This window comes from Protopterus annectens, chromosome 16.part0 (assembly GCF_019279795.1).
Source record: "Protopterus annectens isolate FY-2018-M chromosome 16.part0, PAN1.0, whole genome shotgun sequence".
NCBI lineage: Eukaryota > Metazoa > Chordata > Ceratodontiformes > Protopteridae > Protopterus > Protopterus annectens.
Genome location: NC_056750.1, coordinates 321,056,747 through 321,084,088, shown reverse-complemented (window position 1 = coordinate 321,084,088; position 27,342 = coordinate 321,056,747). Strand labels below are relative to the sequence as shown.

Sequence of the window (27,342 nt, the reverse complement as noted above, 5' to 3'; positions counted from 1 at the left end):
TGGGTTTGGCTGAATAAAGGGCTTGTACGTTTTGCTGGATTTTCTTTACAGCCTGTTTATTGTGGTCAAATTTTAGATTTCCATCAAAGGTAACCCCTAGTCGTTTGACATGAGTTACAATTTCTGTCTTGGTATTTTTGATGGTTGAATTGAGAAGTTTTTTTTTTTTTGTTTGGATAGTTGCTTTGGATAAGATAAGTTTGGATTTTGGGGGCTGTCTCAATCTGTGTGAGAGCTTCTTGGGTGTATTTTTATGGTTTAACCATGTTTTTGGCAGAGCAGATGATTGTGGAATCCTTTGCATATTGGATGATGGTTGTTTGGTTGCAAAATGCAGGTCATTAATGAATATATATTAAAAAGTAGTAGATGTAATATAGAACCTGAGGGACTCCCATGGTAAATGGGAGAAAGGAAGGCATGATGCTTTGCAACTTTATAGCTTGTCTGAGAGGTAACTTTTAAACCAAGATAGTGAGAGTTTATCAAAGCCTAGAGAAGACATTTTGCATAGCAATTTTTGGTGTGACACGGTGCTGAAAGTTTTGGACAGATCAGGAAATATGGAAGAGTCAAGGTTGTTTCTGCATTAATTTTACTGCTGTAACAGAGCTTAGTAGTGCAGTGGTGGTGATGTCATGTGGCTGGAAACCATGCTGCATAGGGGAAAGTAGTGAGTTTTCAGTAATGTAAGTAAGAACTTGGATTTGTATGCACTTTTCAAGTATATTAGAGGATAACAGACAGCTGTGGGCCTGCAACTGGGCAGGTCAGTGGAATTTCCATCTTTATGTAGGGGAAGTATGTAGGGTTTTGTTTTCTACAGAGTGGGAACATAGCTTTCCTTGATGGTCCAGTTTATTAAGATGGACACAAGGTATGCCAGGGAATCTGAAGCTATTTTAATGTATTCATCTGGTAAGTTGATTGGGGAAAGGGGTAGTGGGATTCAAAGTTTTAAGTAGTTTTCTGAGAGTGGAGATTGGGATGAGTTGAAGTTTGAGAGCTTGGGAATGAGCTGTGGGATCTGGTGATGTTATACTAGTTGGAGAAGATTGTGGGTTTGAGAGAGGCAACAGAATTTACAAAGCAAGTTAAACTAGTTTGTAATAGTCTCCTGGTGTATGTCTTGGGGTTAGGTTGAGTCATGTGGGCTTGATGCAGGAGTTTGTTGATGGTGGACCAGAATATCTTAGGGTCGTTTTGATTTGCTGTTTGTAATTCAGTGTAATAGTTTTTTTTGTCCTATTGGATTTTGGTTTTAGTGGCAGTTTTAAGTTGATAGTACTTCTGTTTTTTGGCATCAGTATTGGATTTTCCCAGGTTCTCCATGCTTTATGCTTTGAGTTTACTTTGATTCAAGCCATCAGTCTCCCAGTTTTCTACCTAGAACCTTAAAAAACAGTTGAAAGGATCCAGCATACTCTGGATGTTTATAGACTGCTCAGTTAAATAATTACACCCTTTTGCAATGTTGACCAGCTATTTGTCTTATCAAGGGGCAAAAAAGGGCCCCCTGTGTTTAAAAAGATAATTTCCATGTGATAGGCCTCAGCTGCTGCTTGTTTGTTATTCCCACCCTGACTAATCCATTCCATGTAGTATCAAGGCACATTCTACTCGAGTCTTGTTGTCTTTGATGGCATACTGGAAAGGAGTAGACTTAGAAGCATTTTAGAGGCAGCTATATGGTTGTCTATACATACTTTTACAAAGCATTACAAATTCTGTTCCTTTTCCAGGTCCAGCTCTGCCTTTGCTAGGATCATTCTCCAGGGGCTGCTGGATCCAAATCCTTCCTCCTCCCAAGTTGGATCAGCTTGGGTAATCAACCTATATAGCCTAAAGGCTACCGGAGCAGTGGGAATGATGAAAGTATATTTGTGTAAGTTGTACTTGTCCATAATTTTTTTATTTCCTTACTGCTGCAGTAGCTTCATCTACCCTCCATCCTCTTGCTCTTGTTTATAATGGTAGCTGGGATGTAAGGTTTGGCTGTTTTTTTTTTTGTCTTTATATGTTTTGTTGTTTGTTTGATTCACGATTGCTAGGCCCTTCTCTCATTGCATGGGCAAGAATGTCCTGAAGAAACCATTGCTCTGATTTCTGATTTCCCGTCCTGGGATTAGCCAGTCAGCAGTCCAAGTGAAGGCATGGGGAGAGAGGTTTTTTGAAGCCGGCTGTTTTTTGTTTCCTAGTCAGGAAACAACCCATATAGCCTAAAGGCTACTGCAGCACTGAGAAAAGTTGAACATCTACTGTTACAGATAAGTGAAACTTGTACAACTGTACATTATCCCTTTTAAAACTGGCTAACTGCGATTGTCACAAGTTTCCCCACAGACTGGATTTACTCATAAAAGACAAGGGTTGTTTGATACACCCCAACATGAAAACACTTCATTTGACTGCTTGGATGGTGCAGTTTTGATGTCCTTTTTTCTGAGGATGTGCAACAGGTACTAAAAGAGACTAAAAATGGGCTACTAGAAAATCATATGTTTCAGTGGAAGAGATTTTCTAGTTGATGACATGCTAAGTACCAGGACCAGTTAAGGCCCAGATGCCTCTGGTTTTAGATTGATTTGAAAGTTATTTTCTGGCCTGTCTTACTCATATGTCAAGATTCATCTTGCACCTATTTATTTGTTTGCCCTTAGATCTTGCCCTTTCTACCTATCCCTAAGACAAGCAGGTTTTGAAAGGAGGTTTACATATCCATCTACTTTGAAAACAGGTGGCTGCTGTTGAGGTCATAAGTCTGTGCATGAAAAATTAAACATCTCTTCCATTTGAACTGGCTAATTAGACTTTGAGGTTTTTGATGTGGAAATCTGCTTTTTATTGTCGGTGGTGGTGCTGCGGTAGCATTGTCGCCTCACAGTAAGACGTTGTCATGTTCGATTCTCAGCTAGAGCGTCTTCTGTGTGGAGACATGCGTGAAAGGGTGTACCTTCGTTGAAGGTTGTGCGTCAGGGCCGACAACTCGGCACGTAAAAATCTACTGCCAATCATTAGCGGACCGGAGTTCCGCTGTGGCGACCCCTAACCGAGAAAAGCCGAAAGACACAAACATTGTTCCTCGTTGCAAGCTCTTATGGTGAGTTAAGCCTACCTCATTTCCATGGAGACAGGGTTTCTTTGCGAAAAACAATCCTCCTTTCGTGCCCAAAATGGTTTCATAGTTTACCTTGAGCCAGTCTAATAACCTCACTGTATTCTTTATAGAACCTCAAATCAAAGAGGGGGAGACTCCAACATATTCTGCATACTCTTGTTATGCACAGGCTACTGGGATTACTACATGGACTGGTCTTAAGCCTTCAGGAAGGCCGATCAGCTGTTTCTGCTATGAAGGTAAGAAAAAAGGACTGCCAGAGTTAAAGCAGACCGCTTCTAGATGATTGCCTCAAGCTGTTTTTACTGTTCTCATTGTAACAAGCCAAATCCAGGCTGGGTTAGAGCTCACTGTGCCAGGGCTTTAGCTTGTTATTTGGCTTTCTGGAAGGGGGTGGGCTCGAAGTATTTGAGGCAGCAGCCTGCTCCTTTGAATATATATTCACAAAGTATTGCAGACTGAATCCCTTTTGAGCTCCAGAACAAGCTTTGCTAGGACCATTCTCCAGGGACATCTGGATTCTTGAAATCATTTGTCCTCTGTATGTTTCTAAGCCATGGTAATCTACCCAAATAGCGTAGGGTTCTGCAGCAGTGATCTAATGTTGAATATAGTATAGTTGTGTAAGTAAACTTATAATAACAGAAGGTGTTCTAGTTGGCATATGTTTTACTTTTACTTTCTTTCCCTAACATTTTACTTTCTGTGCTATAGCCTCCCTTCTTGAGACAAGAAAACTCTAAAGCTTTTGGTGCCCAAACTGCTTTTTATGTGGCTCTGCTCAAGCCCCTGTCAGTAAGGGCACACAGAAGGTGCTCTGCAGTTTTGCAAGCTGGCCGGTGATTATATCCTAAACTGGATATAACCCATAAAGCTTAGGTTACTGCAATAGTGATGCATCAGAATATCTACTGTTTTGGTAAGTTTACTTGCATAACTGTACTTTTCCTATGTTTTTTACTAAAGTTTGCACTTTTTATACAGTAAAACATCTTACTGGCAACAAATACAACTGCATAGCTTTCCTTAAATAAGAATTATATAGGAAACTGGCTTGTGGAAGAGCTGGCTAAGGTTGAATTAGCTCTCATCTTCAATATTTTACTGCATTTTATTTCTGTAACTTCAATACTTAATTAGGCCTTATATTGTACATTGAAATGCACTAGCTCCATTGAAATTAAACTCTTTTTAATAGGACTACATTATTTTGTATACTTTCTGTCCTTACCATGTCTGCTATTGTAATGGCATACTTACACTACTGTGGGACTTTATTGGGAATTCGCTACGTTTGCTCAGTGCTTGGAATTTTTACTACTGTTCTTAAATGCTATTAATGTATCACGTTTCTATTGAATAATAGTACTAAAATGGAGTAGTGACTCCACTTGAAGAAAATAGTTCATCTCTACAGTGACTCTTCTTGAAAAAATAGTAAACCTAGAGTTATGTATAACTGTTACTAACAGAACGTCAAGGTGTCACTGTAAATACAATACTAACCTCCCAGCTTCCCCCACTTAATTTTATAGAGAGTTTCTCTTTCTGTATATGTTTGATTTCAAGGAAAACTTCAGCAGTGTAATGTCACAAGTTTGGTGGGAATATTACTTTTGATGAGTTTTCATAATATTACATAACTTCTGTTATTGTCATATTTCTATTTATTGTGCCTCTTCTGGTATTCACTTTCCTTTACTGTAAATATCCAGCAAATTAGAAGTCTGATCATTGAAATTTTTACAGTTTACTCATGAAATTTATTCAATTCCGTTTAACATCTTTGATGGAAGATAATGTTCTGTACTTTTTTTTTTTTTTTTTTTTTTTAAGTAGCAGCACTGCTTTTCTGGCAACATTATCCCTAATAATTTAAGTTAATATTGTCACATTCTACTAACCATCCTGGAAATTCTTTGCCATTAAAAGTTTTCAGAAGTCACTCTGTTTATATTGAATTCTGTGTCCGAACAGTCAGGATGCTGACTGCATTTTTTGTCATAGTTTGAAGGTCTGACTTGCATCCATTTTTCAGAAATCTTTCCTATTCCTGGATTATTTAGTAAATCTCTGTTTATGCATTCTTATCAAGATATTTTCCTGTTGTATGTAAAGCTTAATAAGCAGAATTAAAATGCATGCAATGTTTTGATTATAACTTTAGTTATGTAAATAACCATGTATACTGCATTCATGTATATTTTTTTTATTATTGGATTGTTTATGCAAAGCTATTTAATTACCGTATTCCTCTTTCCCAGTAAAGCCTCTTAATTTGTAAATGCATGTACATGTTATGTATAACGTTCTCACTACAATTTTTGCATTCACTTAACTGCATGCATGTACTTCAAAAATGTTCTCTTAGAAGGCTTCCTAGATGGCTGCATACTGACCAACAGGTTGATTTCAAATCTCCCAGTGTGAAAGCAGAGGGTCTGTATTAGAACATCAAAGTTTCAAAACTTCGAATGTTCTAATATCGAACCCTATTTAGCGAAAGCTGAAAACATTGAACATACAGAACAGCAAATTTTTTCCTAGGGAAAAAATTTGCTGTTCCAAAACACATACACACAACACAAGCACACCAAACAAACAGCAATCCACACACACCCCTAAAATCTTACACCTAACCCTACACTAAACTAAACACACACCACTAACTATCCACTTACCTTAACCCAAACCCTAACCCTAAAGTCCGGCACTATTGCACATTCACCTCACCCGAGCCCTAACTCACCTACCCCACCCTAACCCTCACGTCCACACAATCGCACACTTACCTGACCCGCACCCTAACTCACCTAACACTCACGTCCACACAGCCGCACGCATACCTAACCTGCGCCCTAACCCACCCTAACCCTCACATCCACACAATCGCACACATACCTAATTCGCACCCTAACTACCCTAGCCCGCACTCAATCGCACACTTACCTGAACCCGACCCTTAACTTTCCACCACAGCGCTGAAAATACCGAAGCAACAAACGGACAACCACATTCTTTCCCAAAGAAAAAATTTAGTTTTCTGTTGCTTCGATATTTTCAGCTTTCGCTGAATAGGGTTTGATATTAGAACATTCCAAGTTTTGAAACTTCGATATTCTAATATAGACCCGAAAGCAGAAACTGAGAAAAAGTGTCTTTAAACTGTCAGTTTGGGTAAAATTTCGTCACTGGCTAGTAATTACACTGCCTAGATACCAGCAAAGAAGAAATTTAGAGAACCCAGGAGAAAAATCAAAAAGAAAAGGAAAATAGAAAAATTTGTCTGGGAAGAATCGTGCAGCTGTTGAGTAAAAGTAGTTCAGGTTTTAGCTTTGGTACAGGAGAAGGCTTTGAGTAACTTCAAGCAAAAAATAAAATATACTCCGAGGTAGTTAAAATAAATGAAACACTGAAAAAATATATCTACTCAACAAAAGGCTGGAAAAAATAGAAGAAGCTTTAATTAGCTATTCAGATGAACTGGTAAAACAGTGGAATTAGAAGATAACAGTATGCAGAGAAAACCAAGTTTTTCTGCTGTACCAGAGGAAGAACAAATAATTAATTGGACTGGTGTTACACAGCTGGATTTGTTAATTGAAAGGGCACATTGTGAGTATGCTCCAAACCTAGCCACAAGAAAGCAGCCAAGAATCGCATTAAAGATGCAGTCATACCAACAGAAAAAGCGGATTTTGACAAAACTATAAAATAAAGGAAATATATCAAAATCTGGGGATAAGAGTATTTATGGAAAGTGATTGTTGTACACCCAGTAGAAGAGAAGTAGGTTTATCCCACCTGTGAAGAGATGCCTAGAGGCAGGCCTGAGATTCAAAGTTCTGTATCCGTCTGTCTTCAGAGTATTTTTCCTGGGGGGTTCAGTGTCATTATTTGATACATAACAGGTTAAGGATTAAATAAAAAAAAGAGTATCCAACAGAGTTGACCAGCAAGCTGAAGGGGACTCTGTTTTTCATTTTACTTACAACAGTGCCCACAGAGAGACTTTGCAATTACAGTCTTTCTCATTCTTCCAAATGCATGGGAGACAGGAAAAAAGTTTGAGCTGACTAAAGTACTTTAGACTTGAAAGAGAGACTGGTGTTGGGAGATGATCAGAAAGATGACCAGCATCACAGAAATTATTTAATATATGGGAGACTGTAAAGCAGCAATCGCACTGGTTATAGGAATAAACATCAGACATATGACTGCAAGAAAAATTGGTTGAGAGAGAATGGAATTTTGTTGACCTTGTTAAATGTGGGCAAACTGTAAAGCATATAACCCATTTTTGTCATTAATGCTTAGAGGAACACAGAAGGGAATGAAGAAGTAACTAAGTAAATGTTTTTGTTTGTATTTGTATAAAAATGTTCATGATGTAGATTGCGTGTTATGTTATGTTATTAGGTTCATAGGAGGTTACTAGGCTAGTGGCTCTAGAGCCCTTACAAGCCTAGCCATAGTAATCCTGAGATGCCTCGGTTCTCCTTGGTTAGATGGATGTAATTCGCTGAGAGAGTCTATGGTCAGCACCGACTACCCCTGTCCATGAGGGAATGAGGGACATGGGTGCCACCCACAGGGTGAATTTGCGGTCTCCCATGCATTGCACTTGAATAGGGTCAATGAAAAGCTCCACTTCACATGAATTTAGAAGTTTGTTCCAGAGGAGCTGTAATTTCTGGGAGATATCTGTCTCTTCAACTTGTTCTGTTAATGTCACAGGCTAGGTTAAGATCCCTCGAGTGAGTGACTTTTGTGCCATTTGACTTGTGGATGTGCAGCATTTCCATCAGGGCAGGTTTGGAGACTGCCCTGTAGACTGCCTCTCAGCAGCCTATACAATATAGAATACAGTGACAGGGCTTTCAATTTATCCATTCAAGTCATGGTTTGGAGGTCCTGTATTTTCTTGGTGAGAAACCTCTGTGGTCTTTCCAGCTGCCAGTGTCTGAGGTATATGCAAAAGGGAGCATTGTACTCTATTAATGGTGTGAGGATAGAGTAAGTGAAGTTATAACATCCTTAGACCTGTATGTGATGCCCTTATTTATGAGTTGCTCAACATAGAAGTCTTTCCTTATCACTGTAGAAACTTGGTGGTCGAAGTTCAGATTGCTATCTAACTGTGCTCCCAGGTGTCGCACCATTGAATTTCAAGTTGGGGGGAGGGGTGTCAGTTCTGTAATTATCAGGAAGTTCTGCTTTACCAATAGGAATATTAATGCACTTTTTTTGCATTTAGTGTTAGACAGTGGCTTTGGCACCAGTCATATGTCAGTGTTAGACCCTCCTGTAATATGTTAACATTATTGAGAGACTCAGTGATTGCACCCAGTTTGCAATCATCAGTGAACTAGGTAAGCCAAAGGCCATCTATTTTAGCCTGGACCTCCAAGAAATTGATTCTGAATAATAAAGGGCCCACCACAGATCCTTGTGGTATGCTACTGGATGGGTCAACAGGTAGGGGTACAGCCACCAATCTTGACAGTACATTTTCTGTTGCGAGTCAGTTGGTTACCCTTCTAGTGATGTAAGGATTAATCCTTAGCTGGGAGAGTTTTTCAATGATACCTGTGTGGAGGATTGTGTCAGAAGCCTTGCTAGTTCAAGATGGGCTGTATGTACCGTCTTACCTTCATCCAGGGCTTTGGTGACCATCTCGAAGTCTACTAAGTTTAGTAAACATGATTTACCCTTAACTAAGCCAGATTGGATTCAGTCTAGAATTTGAAGTTTGCCTATGTCCTTTTTGATAAGTCCATGATAATTTTTTCCATGGCATTACAGATGAGGCTGGTTAGACTTATGGGTCTTTAATCCCCCCCCCCCCATTTGTGCATGGGGATTACTGTTACTGTTTTCCACTCTGCTGGAACAAAGCCAGTTCTCAGGCTGTGGTTAGACAGAACACCAGGTGGGTCCACTAGCTCCTGTTTTAATTGCTTAGTACACAGCCTGGGATGTTATCTGGTCTCACAGCGGCCATGTTTTTAGCCTTGGAGAGCAAAGATATGATCTGATCTCTATAGATACTGGGCAGAGGACTGGTATCATGTATGCTTTGGGGTATGGCTCTTGGGGACGGGGGGGGGGTGAAGTTTTTACCAAGTCTGTCAGCTAGTAGGTTGGCAGTTTCCTCCGTTGTAGTATGCGTGTTACCATCTACTGCCAGTTTAGCACATAGCTGGGCTTTCCCTTTTAGATTTCCTACAGAGTTAAAGAATGCCTTATGATTATCCTTAGCTTATCGATGCTATTTTAGCTTCATAATTAGCTTTAGAGGACTTGACAAGAATTCGAATTTGCTTGTTCAAGCTGTGGATGGAATTCTTCCTCTACTGAGTCAGTTCCCTCTTATTCTTAGACATCAGTTTCTTTTTGTTATGTAACCTGTTTGTACTTGAGGTACACCAGGTTGGCTTGTTTTTTCGGGATGACCTGGTTTTGATGTGGTCAGATATAGTAAAGTCTATACAGTTGCTTAAGTGTTTATACAGGGCATTTTTGTACACCTTTGCATAGGAGGCATTGTTACTTTTTTTCGTTTTTTTGCTCCTGTGGGTGTGTCTGGTCCAGTAGTTAGTTTGAGATAGATTTATGGTCTGACCTTACCAGGGAGGGCATCACATGGGGGGGGGGGAGTGCAGTAACTCCCCATGTTGCTGATTACTATGTCTAGGTCATTTGTGCCCCTTGTGGTGTGTAGACTACCTGTTCCAGAGCGTTTGTATTGAGGAAAGTCCAAGAACCTCTGAGTAAGCATATTTGTGCTCATGTATGTCACCCATTCAATGGAAGGATAGTTGAAATCCTCCATTACTAAGGTGTTGGGCTATATGGCGAGTGACTCCAGTATGTCCAGGTAGGCGGTGTGCATTTCTTGGTTCATGATGGGGGAACCTATAGCTAGCAATGATGTGGTAGGGTATTTTACCTATAGTTAATTGGACATGGAGTAGTTCGAGAGAGTGTCAACAGTTTAACCAGTCTCGAGTCTTAGTTCTTTCACACTCATTTTGAAGTCTGAACGTGTGGAAGGCATTCTATCTATCCTTGCATGGCCAGGGTGCTCTCCATGGCCTTGAACATGTCTCAGTAACTGCACAGATGTCGGCATCTTCCAGGATAAGGAGTGCTTCCAGGGAGTGCAGCTTCATGTTTAGACTCCTAGCATTAAGTAGCAAAACCTCGAGTTTGTTTATTTTGACATTGCCTCCACACAGTGCCTTTTTTTTTTAGGCAAACATCTTTGCCAGTATCTGAAAGCCTATAAGAGATAGGTGTAGATCATCTCGCAAAGCAGTATGGCCTGTCAGCCATGTCTTCCTAGGCTGACAGATACTGGATCCCCCTGGACAGACACCAGAAGCTATGCCAGTTGTTGAATTCGATCATTTTTTGTTTATATTGTGGCGTCATCCTGGGTGAAGGTAGAATGCTGCTTAGAGCTAGGGTCATACCTGCCTGAGAGACACAATCTGAGAGTTCAGTACTCTCTCTTCATATAGTCTAGAGAGGTATCTCTTAAGTAATTCACCCCAGTGTGGACTATGGCAGAGTCATAATGGTACTTGTTGAGTGACTTGAGTGCATGCCTGATTTGACGGATCCTGGCACTTGACCGGTACCTTCTCCTGGTCCAGCTTGGTGAGGGGGACATCTGTGTGTCTCACTGTGGAGTTGCCCGTGACCAAGACATTAAGTTTTGAGATGTTTTGCCTTAGGGGCTTATTTGCCGAGTCAAGGGTGCATGTGTTGTGTAGTGGTTTCTGTTTGTATATCGGTTTTGTGCACGTTGCTTAAGTTTGGGAGTTATTTGATCTTTTGGTAGGCTTCTAGTGAGTACCTTTGCGTAGGTAGGTTTGTGTGCCCTGTTCTTCTTTTGTGTTAGGTGAAGTGTGTGCGCTGACAACTTGTTTGATGTCTGGTGTATTACATGAGAGAATTGATTTTAATTTTATAGTGTGATTATATCTCTCACATAGGGTTTTTTAGGAGCAAGTGATTGTCTGTATACCTGAGGCAATTACTGCATTGCCTCAGGATTCCAATGTCAGTCAGGCTAGCCAGAGAAGTGATGGGAAACTTCCCGTCCATTATAGCAGTGTTTTTACCTTATGTGCTATTAGGGAAGGGAGTGGGCTAGTATGACCAGATTTTGCATGAAAACAGAAATAATGCAGCAGTTTGATAAAATACAGTTCAGAAAGTGCAGTAAAATCACAAGATATCCTTGTTTTCTTGTTTTTACCCTTGGATATCACAGTTCACTCTGGACATTTAGCAAAAGATGCCTAGTATGCAGACAGAGGTGTTAAATGTGGTGGGTTATTTTAAATGTGAGGTGGGGCAGTCTTATCAGTGACTGCTGTACATGTTAAGTAGGAAGTACTTTTTTGTAATATGTACAGGCTTTATACTGTAAGAACAGAAAGGCTGGTAAGAAGCAAGTATAATGTGAACTTGGGCTGCTGATAAAGTGAAAGTGTGTTGATATATGTAGAATTAAGACAGTAATATAAGGGTGGATGCATAGATGACTGTCCTTTGTTTAAGCGGCACATGCTTTAAGCATGTAGGCTTGAAAGGTAAGATGAAATTATAGCAGGCATGGGAAATGGTAGCTTTCTTGCATCTGCAAAGTTAATAAACTTGTTTTTCCCCATTGGTAAATGCTCATTTGGAGACGAGACATCTGCAGGTGCAGGCATTTGGCCAGGGGAAGTCTGTACATTGTGTTCCGAGTGAAATTTACAAGGATTCATTCTTTCATACACCTACAGAGTTATTTAGTGTTTTTCCATTGATGACTGCTTTTTCCTGGAGACCAGCTGTCTGCAGGCGCAAGCAATACATTTTGAGAATGCTGACAGAAATGAGATATTAAATGTACAGTGACAAACAGTTAAGTAAAATAAAAATTGTTTGAAACTGTGAGAAGTGAATAACATGTAGTAGTCTCCCTAGCAATCTTAAAAAATAGTTCAATACCTTTAATACAATAGTACACAGTACATTTACTTAGTTATCTAGTATCATTTTCCTTCCTGCTAAAATTCAAGGTTTACTGAAAGTGTGCAAGCGGTTTTTCACATCTTGGAAGGGGAATAGTGATAAAACAAGACAGCAATTGGAGTGAGTTGTAATCCAGGCTGCAACGTGTACTTAAGCATGGGTAGCCTTACTTTTTGATTAGGTAGTGCCTATAGGGGTAACAGTCTCCTTTCTAGAGGGGTAAATGTCATTTGTTGAAAATGTACATAGTTGTGTGCTGCTTCCAAGTTAAAATGGGATGGGTGGTTCTGAAAATGAGTTTGTTTTTTTTTTGAATGGTTATTTTTATTGAAACAAAAAGTCTTAAGTTGTATGGGTTTAAATGGAGATGACGAGAAGCAACTGCTTAAAAAATCAACCCCTCAAACATTAGCGACTGCATATAAGCCAAATGTTCTAATACAGTTCTTTGGCAACCTTGTCTAGAAACCTAAGACCGCTATCAAAGCAAACCTTTTCCAACGATTATCATCAGAAACAAACCAGTTATGTAGGATGGGGAAGAGGGAGAGGTTGGCATTTTTATCAGAGTGGATGGAGGACTTTAAATCTTTTTGAGTGAGTTCAATTTTGTTGGTTTTGTTAATAAGTTTTATTTTAATTACATTGAGAAATGTTTCTTATGCACAAATTTGTTTTGGTATGTTTCTTCCTTTGTCCCTACCAAGAGAACCAATTTAGTAAATAATATGGTCTTGAAATTATTTGTAAGAAAGTTAAATATTTAATATTTTCTAAAAGACCAAGGAATTGACAACAATGTCATTTTAGGAATCCATCTACTTTTAATCCTCCTCTGTTGTCCATGATACAGAACGTTTATGAAGCTTGTGATTTCTTTTCTATTTTAATGATGAGTGAAAAAAGAGAGAGTGGCCATTCAAGACATAAAGAGGATCTTAAGATTTATGAAAGTGAGAGCTTTGTTATGCTTCAGTCAGACTATGTATTGGAAATGGTCTGCATGTCCTCCCTGCGATTGGGGTGGGCGTTCGAAAGACATGCGTAAATGGGCGTGCCTTCGTTGAAGGTTGAACGTCGAGCTGGCACCTCGGTGTTCATGAAAATCTACTGCCAATCATTAGCGGACTGGAGTTCCGCTGTGGCATCCCCTAACCAGGAAAAGCCGAAAGACAACAACATTGTTCAGTAATACTGATTTCCAGTGTACAATTATGAGATTTAGAATTGTTACAGATATATTGAGCTCTGTATTACATAATTTGTCACGAGGATATGTAGACCTATCTTTGAGTTTTTACATGTTGATTTTCCAACATGAGTGTATTGTTTGGGATTCTCAAAGTACACAAAGGGTGAAGTTTCCACCCTTTAGGCTCATTGTGTCTGCCCCAGGATGTGTTATGGAATGCATTTCCATATTTTTAGACAGTATATTTAGTATAATGCAAGAGGAAAAAACACATTTTTGATTGTGAGACAAAGACACTGGTATTATAATCCAAATGTTAAAGTTTGCTGTTGCAGTTACTTCTTGGTTACAAAAAGCTACTGATTTCATTAGTATATTCATCCCCAACTGTACATCCTTTATTTGTTTACTGCTCTTCAGTCATGTCAAACATGCATTAGCATCTTTGCTGTAAGTGGAGACATGTCCATTGGTTGAACTGAAACATACTTCAATTAAGGTGCATAGCATCACATTCTTGTCTTATTAACGTGCACATGAGTAGTTGCAGTATCATGTATAGTTTCTTGACTAACATGGATTTGAGGAAGGGCCACAAAAATACCTTAAAGAAAAATACATTTGCATCATCTCAGAAAGTTATTTTGGAAAGCAGTTAACCTTTTGACTAGCAGTGTAATTTTGTATTTTTTTTTCTCCACAGCTTCAGGTGTTTTTATTACTCGAGGGCAACTGATGAACTGTCATCTTTGTGCAGGAGTTAAACACAAGGTCCTTCTACGACGTCTTCTTGCTACATTCTTTGACAGGTACAAAAAAAGTCAGTTTTATAAAGAAAGCTTTTAAATTATTTGTCTTTTAAATGTTATTTCTATTTCTGTGATGTCAGGTCAGGTAGTGTGATTAGTTTCTTGCTATATTAAAAAAACAAAATGTCAGTTTTATAATCTAAGTTTGTAAATGACTTCTGTTTAAAAAAAAAAAAAAAATACTATTTCTATGTTCCTGGTATCAGGTCAGGTAGAATGATTTGTCGGGTATTGCTGTGATCCTCGGAACTTGTTTGAAGTAGGCTTTTGAGATGTTAAGTGGCAAGTAGTTGATATAACAGCATTTGATATCACAGAGGCGGCTTTTGCAGTTTAAATCTGTTACTTTTTTTTTCTGGATATTTTTCCCTGCTGTGCTAGCCAAATATCAAACTTAACGTATCGGCTACACCCAACCAGATTTTTTTTTTTTTTTTTTTAAATACTAAACCCAGTCAGACAAACCTTTTAAATAAAAGCAAAATAAAATAAAGAAAGAAGGAAAATATACTTGTGTGCATTTCCCAGAACTACTAAAAGTGTCAGGGAAAACATAAGATGAATGACATATTGTAAGTTCTTCGTGTTTCACTGTTGCAGTCATTACATTTGGGTAATCTGCTGGCAGGTTGCCCTCAGTCGGCCTGATTAACAAAGTCTTGGGTCCTGCGTCGGTTGCTGTCCCTTCTTCCATGACGTCATGTCGTCAGGGGTATAAAACTTGCAGCCGATGCCATACATCAGTCTTTCTTGCCATGCGGTGCCCAAAGCAGAAGCAGTTCGCAAGTGCCGGTCGACCAACTCCTGAAATTTTCGATGTTCTTCATTCCACATTGCTGCAGTCCTAACTATTGGGTAGTCCGCTGTCCCAGTCGGCCCGAATACCAAAGTATATGGCTGACGTCGGTCAAGGCGCATTAGACTGACGTCAGGACGTCAGGGTACTAATGCGCATGACCGACGTCATATCCTCAGTCTTTTTTGCCGCATGGTCCGATGCAGAAGCAGTTTTGCGAGTGCAGGTTGGCGTTCTGAAATTTTCTGAAGTCGGAGTTTCAGACCGAATCAAAGTTGGCTAAGTACCCCGTTGGGGAATATTTTGGTTTTTTCTTGCCTCAGTATTTAACCGGATGTCAGAAAAAGTGAATAACTGTATTTCTTGTGGGAAACAGATACCTCATAGGGATTACCATACCTTGTGTATACCTTGTTTAGGGCCTGAGCACGACGTTGTTGGATGCCGCTCTTGTGCTAGATTTAACAAACGCACTATTAAGAGAAGGTTAGACTGTGCTAGGTTAGTTTTTGGGAAGCGTTGTAATTATAACATGCCGTTGGATGCTCCGACTCCCACTTCGTCCAAAAAGCGCAAGGACAAAGCAGCAAAGCCTAGAGTGGAAGAACCGACAGTCCTGGACGTCGGTTCTTTAGAAGGCTCAGTGGAGCCGGAGGTTCTGCCAGGAGTTTCTTTGGAGTCTCAGGGAGAGACTTTACTGTTACAGGATGTGTCCTCTCAGGAGGTAGGCCAGGCTGAAGGGGCTTCTCAGGTGGCTGTTCTTCCCTCTCTTCCTAAGGTGGTTAGAGCCTCCCCTTCTGTTTCCAAGGCTTCTTTGAGAGGCAGGCCAGGTTTAACTTCAGTGGGGGTTTCTCCTAGCTCTTCAGGATCTTTGCCTAAGAAACATATGCTTAAAATGGCAGAGGATTTGATTACTATGATTAGAGGTTCTATGCCCCTCCTGATAAGAGGCCTAGGGTGGAACCTGAGTTTGAGAGTTTTGAGCAGTGTTCGAGGCTTCTGAGTCTTCGGCTGAAGACTTGCAGGAGTATCCTCCTTATTCTGATTCTGATGTGGATGATTCTACTCCTTCAGCTTCTCCTCCTGAGGATTTTTCATTTTCAGAGACTCTGCATTCCATGAGGGAGCATTTTAAATGGGAAGGTCAAGATTTCTCTGATTCCAGGAAGAGGCTTAGGGAATTCTTGTTTTACCCCAGCATAGGCCTTTAGCTATTCCTCCTGTTCTGAATGTGGTGGAAGATGTTTTTGCAGAGGCTTCCTGAACCCTGATTCTTTGCCTCCTGCCCCAGTTAAACCGGATAGGTACTATAGGGTGCCTGAAGCTCATAAGTATCTTTTAAGAGTCCCAGGGCAGACCCGAAACTGTCTCTCAGGGGCCTAAAGGTGTTAAGGCTTCTGTTGTTAAAAATCCTGTTCCTCCTGATAAAGAGGCAAGGGCTTTGGATAGATGGGGAAAGAAAGTGTATACTTCTTCCACTTTAGCCATGAGGGCGTTGAATTGCCAGTTTCACATGTTAAAATATCAAAATTATCTCCTTTCACAATTGAAATCTAAGGTGGATGCTCTGGCGGAAGGTATTGAGTGTAAAGAGTTGCAGGATTTAGTTCATGTGTCTGAACAGGTGGGTAAGCATTCCTTGCAATGTGGTTTTGATGCTGTGCAGGCCTCCTCGAGGGTGGCTGCCACTGGTTCTGTTCTTCGTAGGCACGCCTGGTTGAGGGATCAGAATTTAGCTGAGCATGTTAAGACACGGATTTTGGATGCTCCTTTACAGTCTGACGTATTGTTTGGTTCGCCTGTGGAAGCAGTTTTAAAGAAAATGGAGGACAAGGCTAAGTCTATGCAAACTGTTAAAGATTTTTTGCAGGTGCAGCCTCCGAAGTTTAGTAGAAATTGGCCTACTAAGGGATGGACATATCCTGCTTATGATTCCCAATCTAGGGGTAGGTCTAGGCGTGGTAGGGGCAGAGCTCAAGGTTCTTTTAGGCCTAGAACAGGGAGTTCTCCTGCTCAGACTTCTGGTGAGGGCAGGGGTCAGTCCTTTCGTAAACAGACCCAATGACCTGCCTTTTCAGCTGCCAGTACGTTCTCGTCTGGCAGCACCTTTGGGAGGAAGGTTGGCTCTTTTCAAAGAAAATTGGAATTTAATTACCCAAGACAGATGGGTTTTGGATATCATTCACCACGGTTACAGGTTTTATTTCCATACCTTGTTTCCTTTCAAAGGCATGCCAGACATTCCTCCTCTACAAAGAAAAGAGGCTCACAAGCAAATTTCTCTGTTACTCCAAATAGGAGCCATTCAGCCAGTTCCTGTGCCAGAAAGGGGCCTAGGATTTTATTCTCGCCTGTTCCTAGTACCAAAGAAGGGGAACACATGGAGACCAATTTTGGATTTATCTATCCTCAACACTTATCTAGACATTCCCAAGTTCAAAATGTTGACGTTACAACAGCTTTTACCTCTGCTGGGCAAAGATCACTGGATGGTAACTTTAGATCTCAAGGAGGCTTACCTTCATGTGCCTATCAGACTAAGTTGCAGGAAGTATCTGCGTTTCGAGCTGGAAATTTCCATTATCAGTTCTCTGCATTGCCCTTTGGCTTATCTACTGCGCCCAGAGTATTCACAAAGGTTCTGGCTCCAGTGATAGCTTACTTCAGGCTAAAAGGAATTCAAATCTATCCTTACTTGGACGACTGCCTGATTCTGGCTCAAGAAAAGGAAGACCTTTTACAGCATTTGGAATATGTGATAGCAGTGCTAAGATGCCTAGGGTATTCTGTGAACGAAATAAAGTCCAGTCTAGTACCCTCTCAAGACATGTGCTTTCTGGGTGTGAGACTGAATACAGCAGCCCAGATGGCCTTTTTAAACCCGGACAAACAAAAGAATCTTTCCATTTACTTCCATCAAGTATCTCTTCAGTCCGGGCTGACTGCAAGGACAGTCCTTCAAGCCTTAGGGTTCATGGCATCTTGTATTCTGGTGCTTCCCAATGCCAAACTGCATATGAGGAAGCTACAATGGTATCTCAAAAATGTATGGACACAGCACTGCCAGGATTTGGACACTGTCATTCAAATAATACCTTGCATTCAACAGGAATTTTTGTGGTGGGCTCAGGAATGTCACCTAAACAAGGGACTCTCTGTGACCCGGCCAGAGGCGAGTCAGATTCTCACGACAGATGCCTCAGACATTGCTTGGGGAGCTCATCTAAATGGAAGGTGGATACAAGACAAGTGGCCTGCCAGACTACAGCATCTACATATCAACATGAAGGAGATGTTAGCAGTCCAGTTTGCATTAATGGCTTTCAAGGAGTTACTTCTTCCAGGGCAGGTGTTGATTCTAACAGACAACACAACTGTCATGTGGTACATCAACAAACAAGGGGAACACATTCTTACCCGTTGTGCAGGCAAGCAATGATTTTATGGGAGACTGCGCTCAGCTTGCAACTAACTCTTCAGGCAAGGTTTCTGCCGGGAGCACAGAACTCCTTAGCAGATGTGTTAAGCAGACAAATCATGGATCCCCACGAGTGGAAACTGGATCTTCATGTATTTCGGAAATTGACAGTGTAATGGGGAACTCCAGACATAGATCTGTTCGCTTCTCCACTAAACCACCAGCTGCCAAAGTTTTGCACAAAGAGGTTTCATCACACAGCTTGGAAAGTGGATGCTCTTTCTTTCAGTTGGAAAAATCTTCATGTGTATGCCTTTCCACCTCTGCCTCTTCTCCCAAAGGTGCTCCTAAAGGTCAGACAAGACAAGCCAAGGATGATTTTAATAGCTCCAGATTGGCCTCGGCAACACTGGTACCCATTACTGAGGAGTCTGGTAAGGAAGCCTCCATGGCCTTTACCTTTGATTCCACACCTGTTGTCTCAGAGGGACAGTCACCTGCTCAATGTCAAGCTTCACTCTCTTCATCTAACAGCCTGGCATATTCTGTTTTGAAACACAGCAGGTCTCAACTTCCTCAACAAGTTTTAAATGTGATTATGGAAGCCAGAAGATCTAGTACAAGGAAGGTGTACGCAGAAAAATGGAAGAGATTTTTATTTTGGAGTGCAGCAAAGAATTTGGAGATTTCTGAGCCTAATTTGAGTGTGGCTCTTCAATATCTTACTGAATTATTGGACAAAGGTTTGTCTTTCTCTTCCATTAAGATTCATGCTGCAGCAATTTCAGCTCACTATGATTGTGACCCACCATTGTTTTCGCATCCTTTGTTCAAGCAATTTCTTAGAGGGGCAAAGAATATAAGACCCCACGTAGAGCTCCTACTCCTGCTTGGGATCTCAATTTTGTGTTGGAGAAACTTACTCTACAACCTTTTGAGCCTCGGCTACTGCTGATTTGAAATGCTTGTCATGGAAGACTGCTTTTTTGTTGGCCATTACTTCTGCAAGAAGGGTTTCTGAATTGCAGGCCCTTATGGCGGTAGAGCCTTTTTTGATTTTCCATAAGGATAGGGTATCATTACGTACTAATCCTTCTTTTATGCCTAAGGTGGTTTCTAGTGTGGCTTTAAACCAAACTATTCATTTGCCTACTTTCTATGCAGATCCCCAAAATAAGGGGGAAAAGATTTTGCACACTTTAGATGTACACAGGCAGTTGCGTTATTATTTATGCAGGACCAAGGATTTTAGGCAGTCTCAGCAGTTTTGTTTCTTTTGCTTTGAGTTCTCAGGGCAAGCCTGTGTCAAAACAAACTATTTCTAAGTGGATTGGGTTTTGCATTGCATTTTGTTATTCCCATCATGGCAAGGATATTCCAGCTGGGATTAGGCCTCATTCCACTAGGGCTACTGCCACTTCAACAGCATTTCTAAGGGGGGTGGCAACTAAGGATATTTTGGAGGCAGCTACTTGGAGTTCAGTGCATACTTTCTCTAAGCATTACCACCTTCCTCTCTACTCTAAATCTAGGGCTGGTTTTGCCACAGCTATTTTGCAAGGCATGTTGACAGCTCCTGCTTCCTTATGATTTGCCAGCCTCCCTTACCTCTGCTTTGGGATTCTACCCAATAGTTAGGACTGCAGCAATGTGGAATGAAGAACATAGTACAGTTTTGTACCTACCATAAATGTAGATGTTCGAGGATCCACATTGCTGCAGTCCAGTTTACCCTCCCTCCTTCCCCTCTGTGTTTAGGGGTGGTTGTGTGGGTGAGGTTATACTCTTGTAATTTTGTATATATTGTACATATTTTTGGTGCAGGAGTGTTTGGTGTTTTTGGTTTTGGCCTTGTCTTTTTAGGGTCTTCTGACATCTGGGGCAAGAAAAGACTGAGGATATGACGTCTGTCATGCGCATTAGTACCCTGACGTCCTGACGTCAGTCTAATGCGCCTTGACCGACGTCAGCCATATACTTTGGTATTCGGGCCGACTGGGACAGCGGACTACCCAATAGTTAGGACTGCAGCAATGTGGATCCTCGAACATCTACATTTATGGTAGGTACAAAACTGTACTTTTTCGAGTTTCAGAACTGAAGTATTCAAATTACAGCGAAGTACCCTGTTGGGGAAACTTTTTCTTGCTCCTTACCGATGTCAGTAAAAGTTAATAATTGCATTACTTGTGGAAAGCAAATACCTCATAAAGATTTTCATTTGTACTGTATTCCTTGCCTAGGCCCTGACCACGGCATACCTTGCTGTCGGGTTTGTGCTTTAATCAGCGCACTGTATGTCGTCAGTACATTTTTGTGTCTAAATATTTCGGTTCTCTGTTTAATTATCCAGAAATGTTGTCGGTTAGCCATCTGACTACCGGGATTCCGGAAAATGGAAAGATAAAGACAGAGACTGGCCATCGAGGTCCAAAACTGCCGACGCTTCTCCTAAGCTAGTCGCCAGTTTGCCGGAACTCAGTGAGGCGCTTTTGCAGCCCCTGATATTCACTACTTCTGATTTGCAGGCCTCTACTGACACCCATTCAGAGTCCGGTATGCAGCGAGATGCTTCACCTATGGAACCTGCGGATGTCTCTACCTTAGATGGGTCCGGAACTGGCTTCTGAGGGTGTATTCAGGCCTACAGGCTTGCGTATTAAACCAACTCCACCTTCAATACCAAGGCTTAAATCTCGATATATGCCTAAAAAAACGACGCCCAGGCCACATGTTCAGGCCCCTATGCCTAAAAGACAAATGATCAAAATGGCTGAAGATCTAATTACTCTAATCAGGGGTAGTCAACCCCCCCCCCCCTTCTAAGAGGCCTAGAGCTGAGCTCGTCTATGAATCTTCTGATCAGGACTCTGTTTCTTCTGACTCTTCTAATGACCTGGATTTGTCCATGCCTATTTATGAGGATTCTGATGCAGTGGATTACATTCCCTCTGCTTCCCCCCATGAGAACTTTTCTTTCGGGTAAAATTTACATACCTTAAAGGAGCATTTCCACTGCGAAAGTCGGGAATTTTCTGATTCAAAAAAGAGACTTGGGGATTTCCTTCTACCTCAGCATAGGCCTTTGGCTATACCTCCTGTACTAGACATTGTTGGTGTTTTCGGAATCCAGTATGGCCCCCGATTCCCTGCCTCCGGCTCCTAGTAAACCTGACAAAATACTACAGGGTTCCTGAGTCCCACAAGTTCCTTTTCAAAAATCCTGTTGCAGATCCAGAAACCATTTCTCAGGGGCCCAAGGGCATTAAGGCTTCTACTGCTAAAAATCCTACCCCCTTCTGATAGAGACTCCAGGGCGCTGGATAGATGGGGTAAAAAGGTTTATACTTCTGCAACCTTGGCAATCAGGGCTTTAAACTGCCAATTTCATATGTTAAAATATCAACAGCATATTATTGGACTGCTTAAACAGAAAATGGTGTTGATTTCTGACTGTGTGGAAAATAAAGATTTACAGGATTTATTGCATTCTGCTGAAAAAGTTGGAAAACATACTTTGCAATGTGGTTTTGATTCTTTAGAGGCCTCCTGCAGGGCTGCTGTTACTGGGTCTGTGCTTAGAAGGCATGCTTGGCTTAAGGAGCAATCTCTGCCTGATAGGGTTGCCACCCCTCCGTTTTTTTTCCGGACTATCTGGAAATCAAACTGATTCTCCGGTAGTCCAGAAAACACTGTACAAACTCTGGTATTCTGTTTCAAAAAGGAAACAGACTATCAGAGTTTGTAAATCGGCTGATTTACTATGCTTTTTTTTACAGAAAAGCATAGTAAATCAGCCAAAAGCAGGCAGCAGGAATGAAAAAAAGAGGGCGTTCCCCGCCGAGTGATGCCATCGTGATGTCACAAAATTGGCAGAATGTGGGCGGGAAAGGGGTGGGTGGGGTTAATGGTGACGTGAGGGGCGTGGCTTTACTCTGGTTTTCACCACGAAGGAAGGTGGCAACCCTAATACCTGATCATGTTAAAGCGAAGTTGTAGGATGCTCCTTTAAATGAGGACCGCTTGTTTGGCAATAAGGCTGAAGAAGTTCTAAAAACATGGAAGATAAAGCTAAATCTATGCAAACTGTAAAATATTTCTTACAAGTGCAACCTCCAAGATTTAGTAGGCACTGGCCTACTAAGAATTGGTCCTTTCCAGCTCCTTCCAGATACTCTCAAGCCAAACACAGACGCACCAAAAACACCAGGTTTCAGTCCCAGGGGACTCTCAGAACTAAGCAATGGGGGGGCTTCTACTTCCAAATCTGGAAATAACAAGACACCCCCCTATGGTAAGCAGTCTCAATGACTTTCCTTTAAAATTACCAAGCACTTACCTTTTAGCCACCCCTTTGGGGGGAAAGATTGCTCCTCATGCATAAAACTGGAAACTGTTTACCCAGGACAAGTGAGTGTTAAATATAGTGTCCGAGGGATACAGATTTCATTTTCACACGTTGCCAACACCAAACGGATGGCCAGACCTGCCCCCAAATCAGTGGGCAGAGGCTCAAAAACAAGTACTTTCCCTCTTAAACATGGGGGCTATTCAACCGGTACCAGAAGAGGAAAAGGGACAAAGTTTCTATTCCTGGCTTTTCCTGGTACCCAGAAAAGACAAATCATGGCATCCAATTCTGGACCAGGCTACTCTAAACACCTTTCTGGACTTTCCAAAATTCAAGATGCTGACTCTTCACCAGTTACTTCCTATGCTAGGCAAAGATGCCTGGTTGGCAACTCTAGATTTTAAAGAAGCATACCTGCACATCCCAGTCAGGGAGTCTTGCAGAAGATACCTACGCTTCAAAGTAGGCTACTTGCATTATCAGTTCTCTGCACTGCCCTTTGGCTTGTCCACTGCACCCAGGGTATTCACAAAGTGCCTGGCTCCAGTAATTGCATTTTGCAGGCAAAGAAATTCTCATATATATCCATACCTGGTCAATTGTCTAATTCAGGCAGAAAACCAGAGCAAACTTCTAAATCATCTGGCGTTTGTAAAAAAAAAAAGAAAAAAAAAAAAAGAAAAAGAAAAAAAAAGGTTCTAACTTGTCTGGAGTACACCATAAACTAAAAGAAATCACAACTGGTACCCTCTCAACAGATTACATTCCTGGGTGCAAGCTTGAATACAACTGCCTTAGATGGCTTTCCTCACGCCAGAGAAGCAAATTCTTTTTGGTAACTTATTTCAAACAAGTGGCCACAAAAACCCTGCTATTTGCAAGACAAATACTGCAAGCCCCTGGGGTTCATGGCCTCCTGCATTCTTCTAATTCCATATGCAAGACTGCATATGAGGAAACTACAGTGGTACTTAAAATGTCTATGGAGTTAACCGTGTCACAGCCTGGAAACAATGATTCCCATCATACCTTGCCTATGCCTGGAGTTCCTATTGTGGGCAGAGGCCTGTCACCAAAACAAGGCACTGCCATTCACAATACCCCCTGCCGCCCAAACCCTAACTACAGATGCATCAGACTATGCATGGGGTGGCTCACCTGGCAGGGAAGTGCATTCAGGGCAAATGGAACCCAAATCAAATGCACCTACATATCAATCAAAAAGAAATGTTAGCTATACAGAATGCTCTGACAGCCTTCAAGGACTACATTCTTCCAGGACAACTAATGGTAAAGACTGACAACACCACGGTTATGTGGTACATAAACGAGCAGTGGGGTACGCATTCCTACCCCCTCTGCAGACTAGCCATGGCATTGTGGAACACAGCCTTGAGCTACCAAGTGCGCCTACAAGCTCAGTTCCTGCCAGGAAAATTGACTACACTGGCAGACAGACTAAGCAGAAATTTCATAGACCCACACGAGTGAAAACTGGAACCACGGATTTTCAACATGTTGACAAGCAAATGGGGGAGCCCAGACATAGATCTATTTGCCTCCCCCCAGAACTACCAGTTGGACAGGTTTTGCACAAGGACTCCCCACAAAAAAGCCTGGAAACTGGATGCTCTGTCCTTCAGCTGGAAAAACCTATCAGTCTACGCCTTTCCCCCCTCTGCCTCTGTTCTCCAAAGTTCTGCTAAAAGTCAAACAGGACAAATCAAGAATGATTTTGATTGCTCCAGACTGGCCACGCCAGCACTGGTACCCACTCCTGTGCAGTGTGTCACAAATATCTCCATGGCACCTGCCTCAGACACCTTCCTTGCTGTCTCAACAGGAGAACCAAATTCTACACCCTCAGCTTCCAACATTAAACCTTGCAGCCTGGCTAATCACTTAAATTTACCCTTAGCATCCCTCAGCAAATCTGTGATGGATGTCCTCTTAGAGGCAAGAAGACCTAGTACTAGAAAATATTATGCTGACAAATGGAAAAGATTCTGTGCCTGGAACCAATCTTTAGGGATGAGCACAGCAGCGCCCAATTTACCTCAGATTTTGTAATACTTAACTGAGATGCTTCACTAGGGTCTGTCTTTATCCACTATTAAAATCCACGCTTCAGCTGTTTCAGCTCACTATAACACAGAACTGTTTTCTCATCCCCTGCTCAAGCAGTATCTCAGAGGGGCAAAGAATTTGAGACCACCCAGGAGACCTCCTACCCCTGCCTGGGACCTTAACTTTGTTTTGGAGAAGCTCACTCTACCTCCTTTCGAGCCAGCTGTTACTGCGGACTTAAAATTTCTTTCTTGGAAAACAGCCTTCCTTTTAGCAATCACTTCAGCTAGAAGGATATCTGAATTAAAGGCCCTTATGGCAGTGGAGCCTTTCATCATCTTTCATGCAGACAGGGTATCTCTGAGGACCAATCCATCCTTCATGCCCAAGGTGGTTTCCAGTGTGGCTTTTAATCAGTCCATTCATTTGCCAACCTTCTTTCCCAATCCACAGAACAAAGGGGAACGGATTCTGCATTCCTTGGGCGTGCACAGACAACTTAGATTCTACTTGGACAGAACTACATTTTGAAGAAAATCTGAACAATTGCTAGTGGCATTTTCTGCTGGGGCAGAGGAGGAGGCTATTTCAAAACAAACCATTTCTAAATGGATAAGCCATTGCATTCATTTCTACTGTAAACACTGTGGAAAACCTATCCCCCAGGGGATCAGATCTCACTCCACCAGGGCTGCATCTACTTCTGCAGCTTTTCTCAGAGGTGTTCCTACCAGGGATATTCTAGAAGCTGCTACTTGGAGGTTCTGTACATACTTTCACCAAGCATTATCATTTACCAATTTTCTCCAAATCCAGAGCTGGCTTTGCCATTGCTGTCTTGCAGGGCCTTATAGCTGGTCCTAATGCTAAATAAATTCCTCCTCTCCAACCATAGCTTTGGGAATCTACCCAAATGTAATGACTGCAACAGTGAAACACGAAGAACATAGTACAGTTGTGTACACTTACCATAAATGTAGATGTTCGAGTATATTCACTATTGCAGTCCTGGTTACCCTCTCTCCAGCCCCCTGTTTTTCTCTGACTATACCTCTACTTTCTTTTACTATGCTTAAAAGCCTTTTTGGTGTATTTGCTTTTGGTTGGAGGTATATTTTTGTGTTTTTAATTTTATTTGCTCCCCATTTGGAGGGCACCTGACATCTGGGGCAAGAAAAACTGATGTGATGGCGTTGGCTGTATGTTTTATACCCCTGACGACCTGACATCATGGAAGGGACAGCAACCGACGCAGGACCCAAGACTTTGTTAATCAGGCCGACTGAGGGCAACCTGCCAGAAGATTACCCAAATGTAATGACTGCAACAGTGAATACACTTGAACATGTACATTTATGGTAAGTGTACACAACTGTACTTTTATCCTCCATATGTTTGTAGGCATGGTGGTCAGTTGTTTGAAAGCTACATAGATAGCAGCATTATTAGTACGAAATTCCTTTGCATACACCTTCTGCTACTGATTTTTTTTTCCTACTTCAGGCTATATAGTGTGATCACTACATCACCTTCTCTTGCAGTGTGAAGATGTGTTTTAAGAATGTCAGTTTGACTTCAAATAGAAAGTTGACTACACAAAATAGATTAATTTTTCTGGAGTAAAATGTGTGTGAGTTAATGTGTGAGCACAGTGAAAATTAATGAGAAAAGGGAACATAACTTTTAATATGAAATGTAACCCATACTGTGCTCAAATGTCCAGTCTTGCCTGCTTTACAAAAGGCAGTGTACTAAATGTAGTGTATTTCTTCATGTTGAGCTCAAACATGGGGAAAAGTAGTTCAGAATGTTAGTGTCACAGAGAAAGAACATTACTGACTTTTGCTGCTTAACATTCTTCAACTAGATGCTGCCCTGCACTTACACGTTAACGGGATGTCTCCGCTGCAGTTTGATACTCTTGTAGCGTACACTTACCTTGTCAGAGGTATTGAAAGGTCTCTGCTTGCAGATATAGGATGAGCACTATTCCAGAAGTATGGAAGTAACTAATTTGTATATGGTGATTTCTTGACTGGAAAACCTGTGTATGTTATAAATATTTGTTTCTTACATATTTTAAGGTAGTCTGTTTTAAACGTTTTATTGCTTTTAAAATATTGTAACATCCAGCACATCAATACTGTATTTGACCAGTGAATAGCCAGGTGTTGTTTAATCATCAGTATTAAGTTGTTGTGTCTTTCAGCTTTTCCCGGTTAGGGGTCGCCACAGCGGAACTCCGGTCCGCTAATGATTGGCAGTACATTTTTACGTGCCGAGTTACCAGCCCTGACGCACAACCTTCAAAGAAGGTACGCCCATTCACGTATGTCTCCACACAGAAGATGCTCTAGCTGAGAATCGAACAGGACAACATCTTACTGTGAGGCGACAACGCTAACGCAGCACCACCACCGCAGTCATCAATATTAAGTACTCAGTTAAAAAGGCACTGATTTGGATATGTACCCACATTTGAATAAACGCCTTAAAATCATAACACGTTCAAATTACCTGCACCACAGATTTTAAATGCAGTAACTAAATGCAGTCTT

The 27,342-nt window shown here is 41.4% G+C and overlaps 1 protein-coding gene across 1 annotated transcript in view; it reads left to right on the top strand.

Moving 5' to 3' along the window:
* NACC2 (NACC family member 2) overlaps window positions 1–27,342 on the top strand; it is an 808,805-nt gene that overhangs the window by 700,048 nt on the left and 81,415 nt on the right. Inside the window, exon 5 of the mRNA XM_044058428.1 lies at window positions 14,047–14,152. Within this exon, the coding sequence (XP_043914363.1) occupies window positions 14,047–14,152 (106 nt within the window). The remainder of the gene's footprint in view (window positions 1–14,046; window positions 14,153–27,342) is intronic.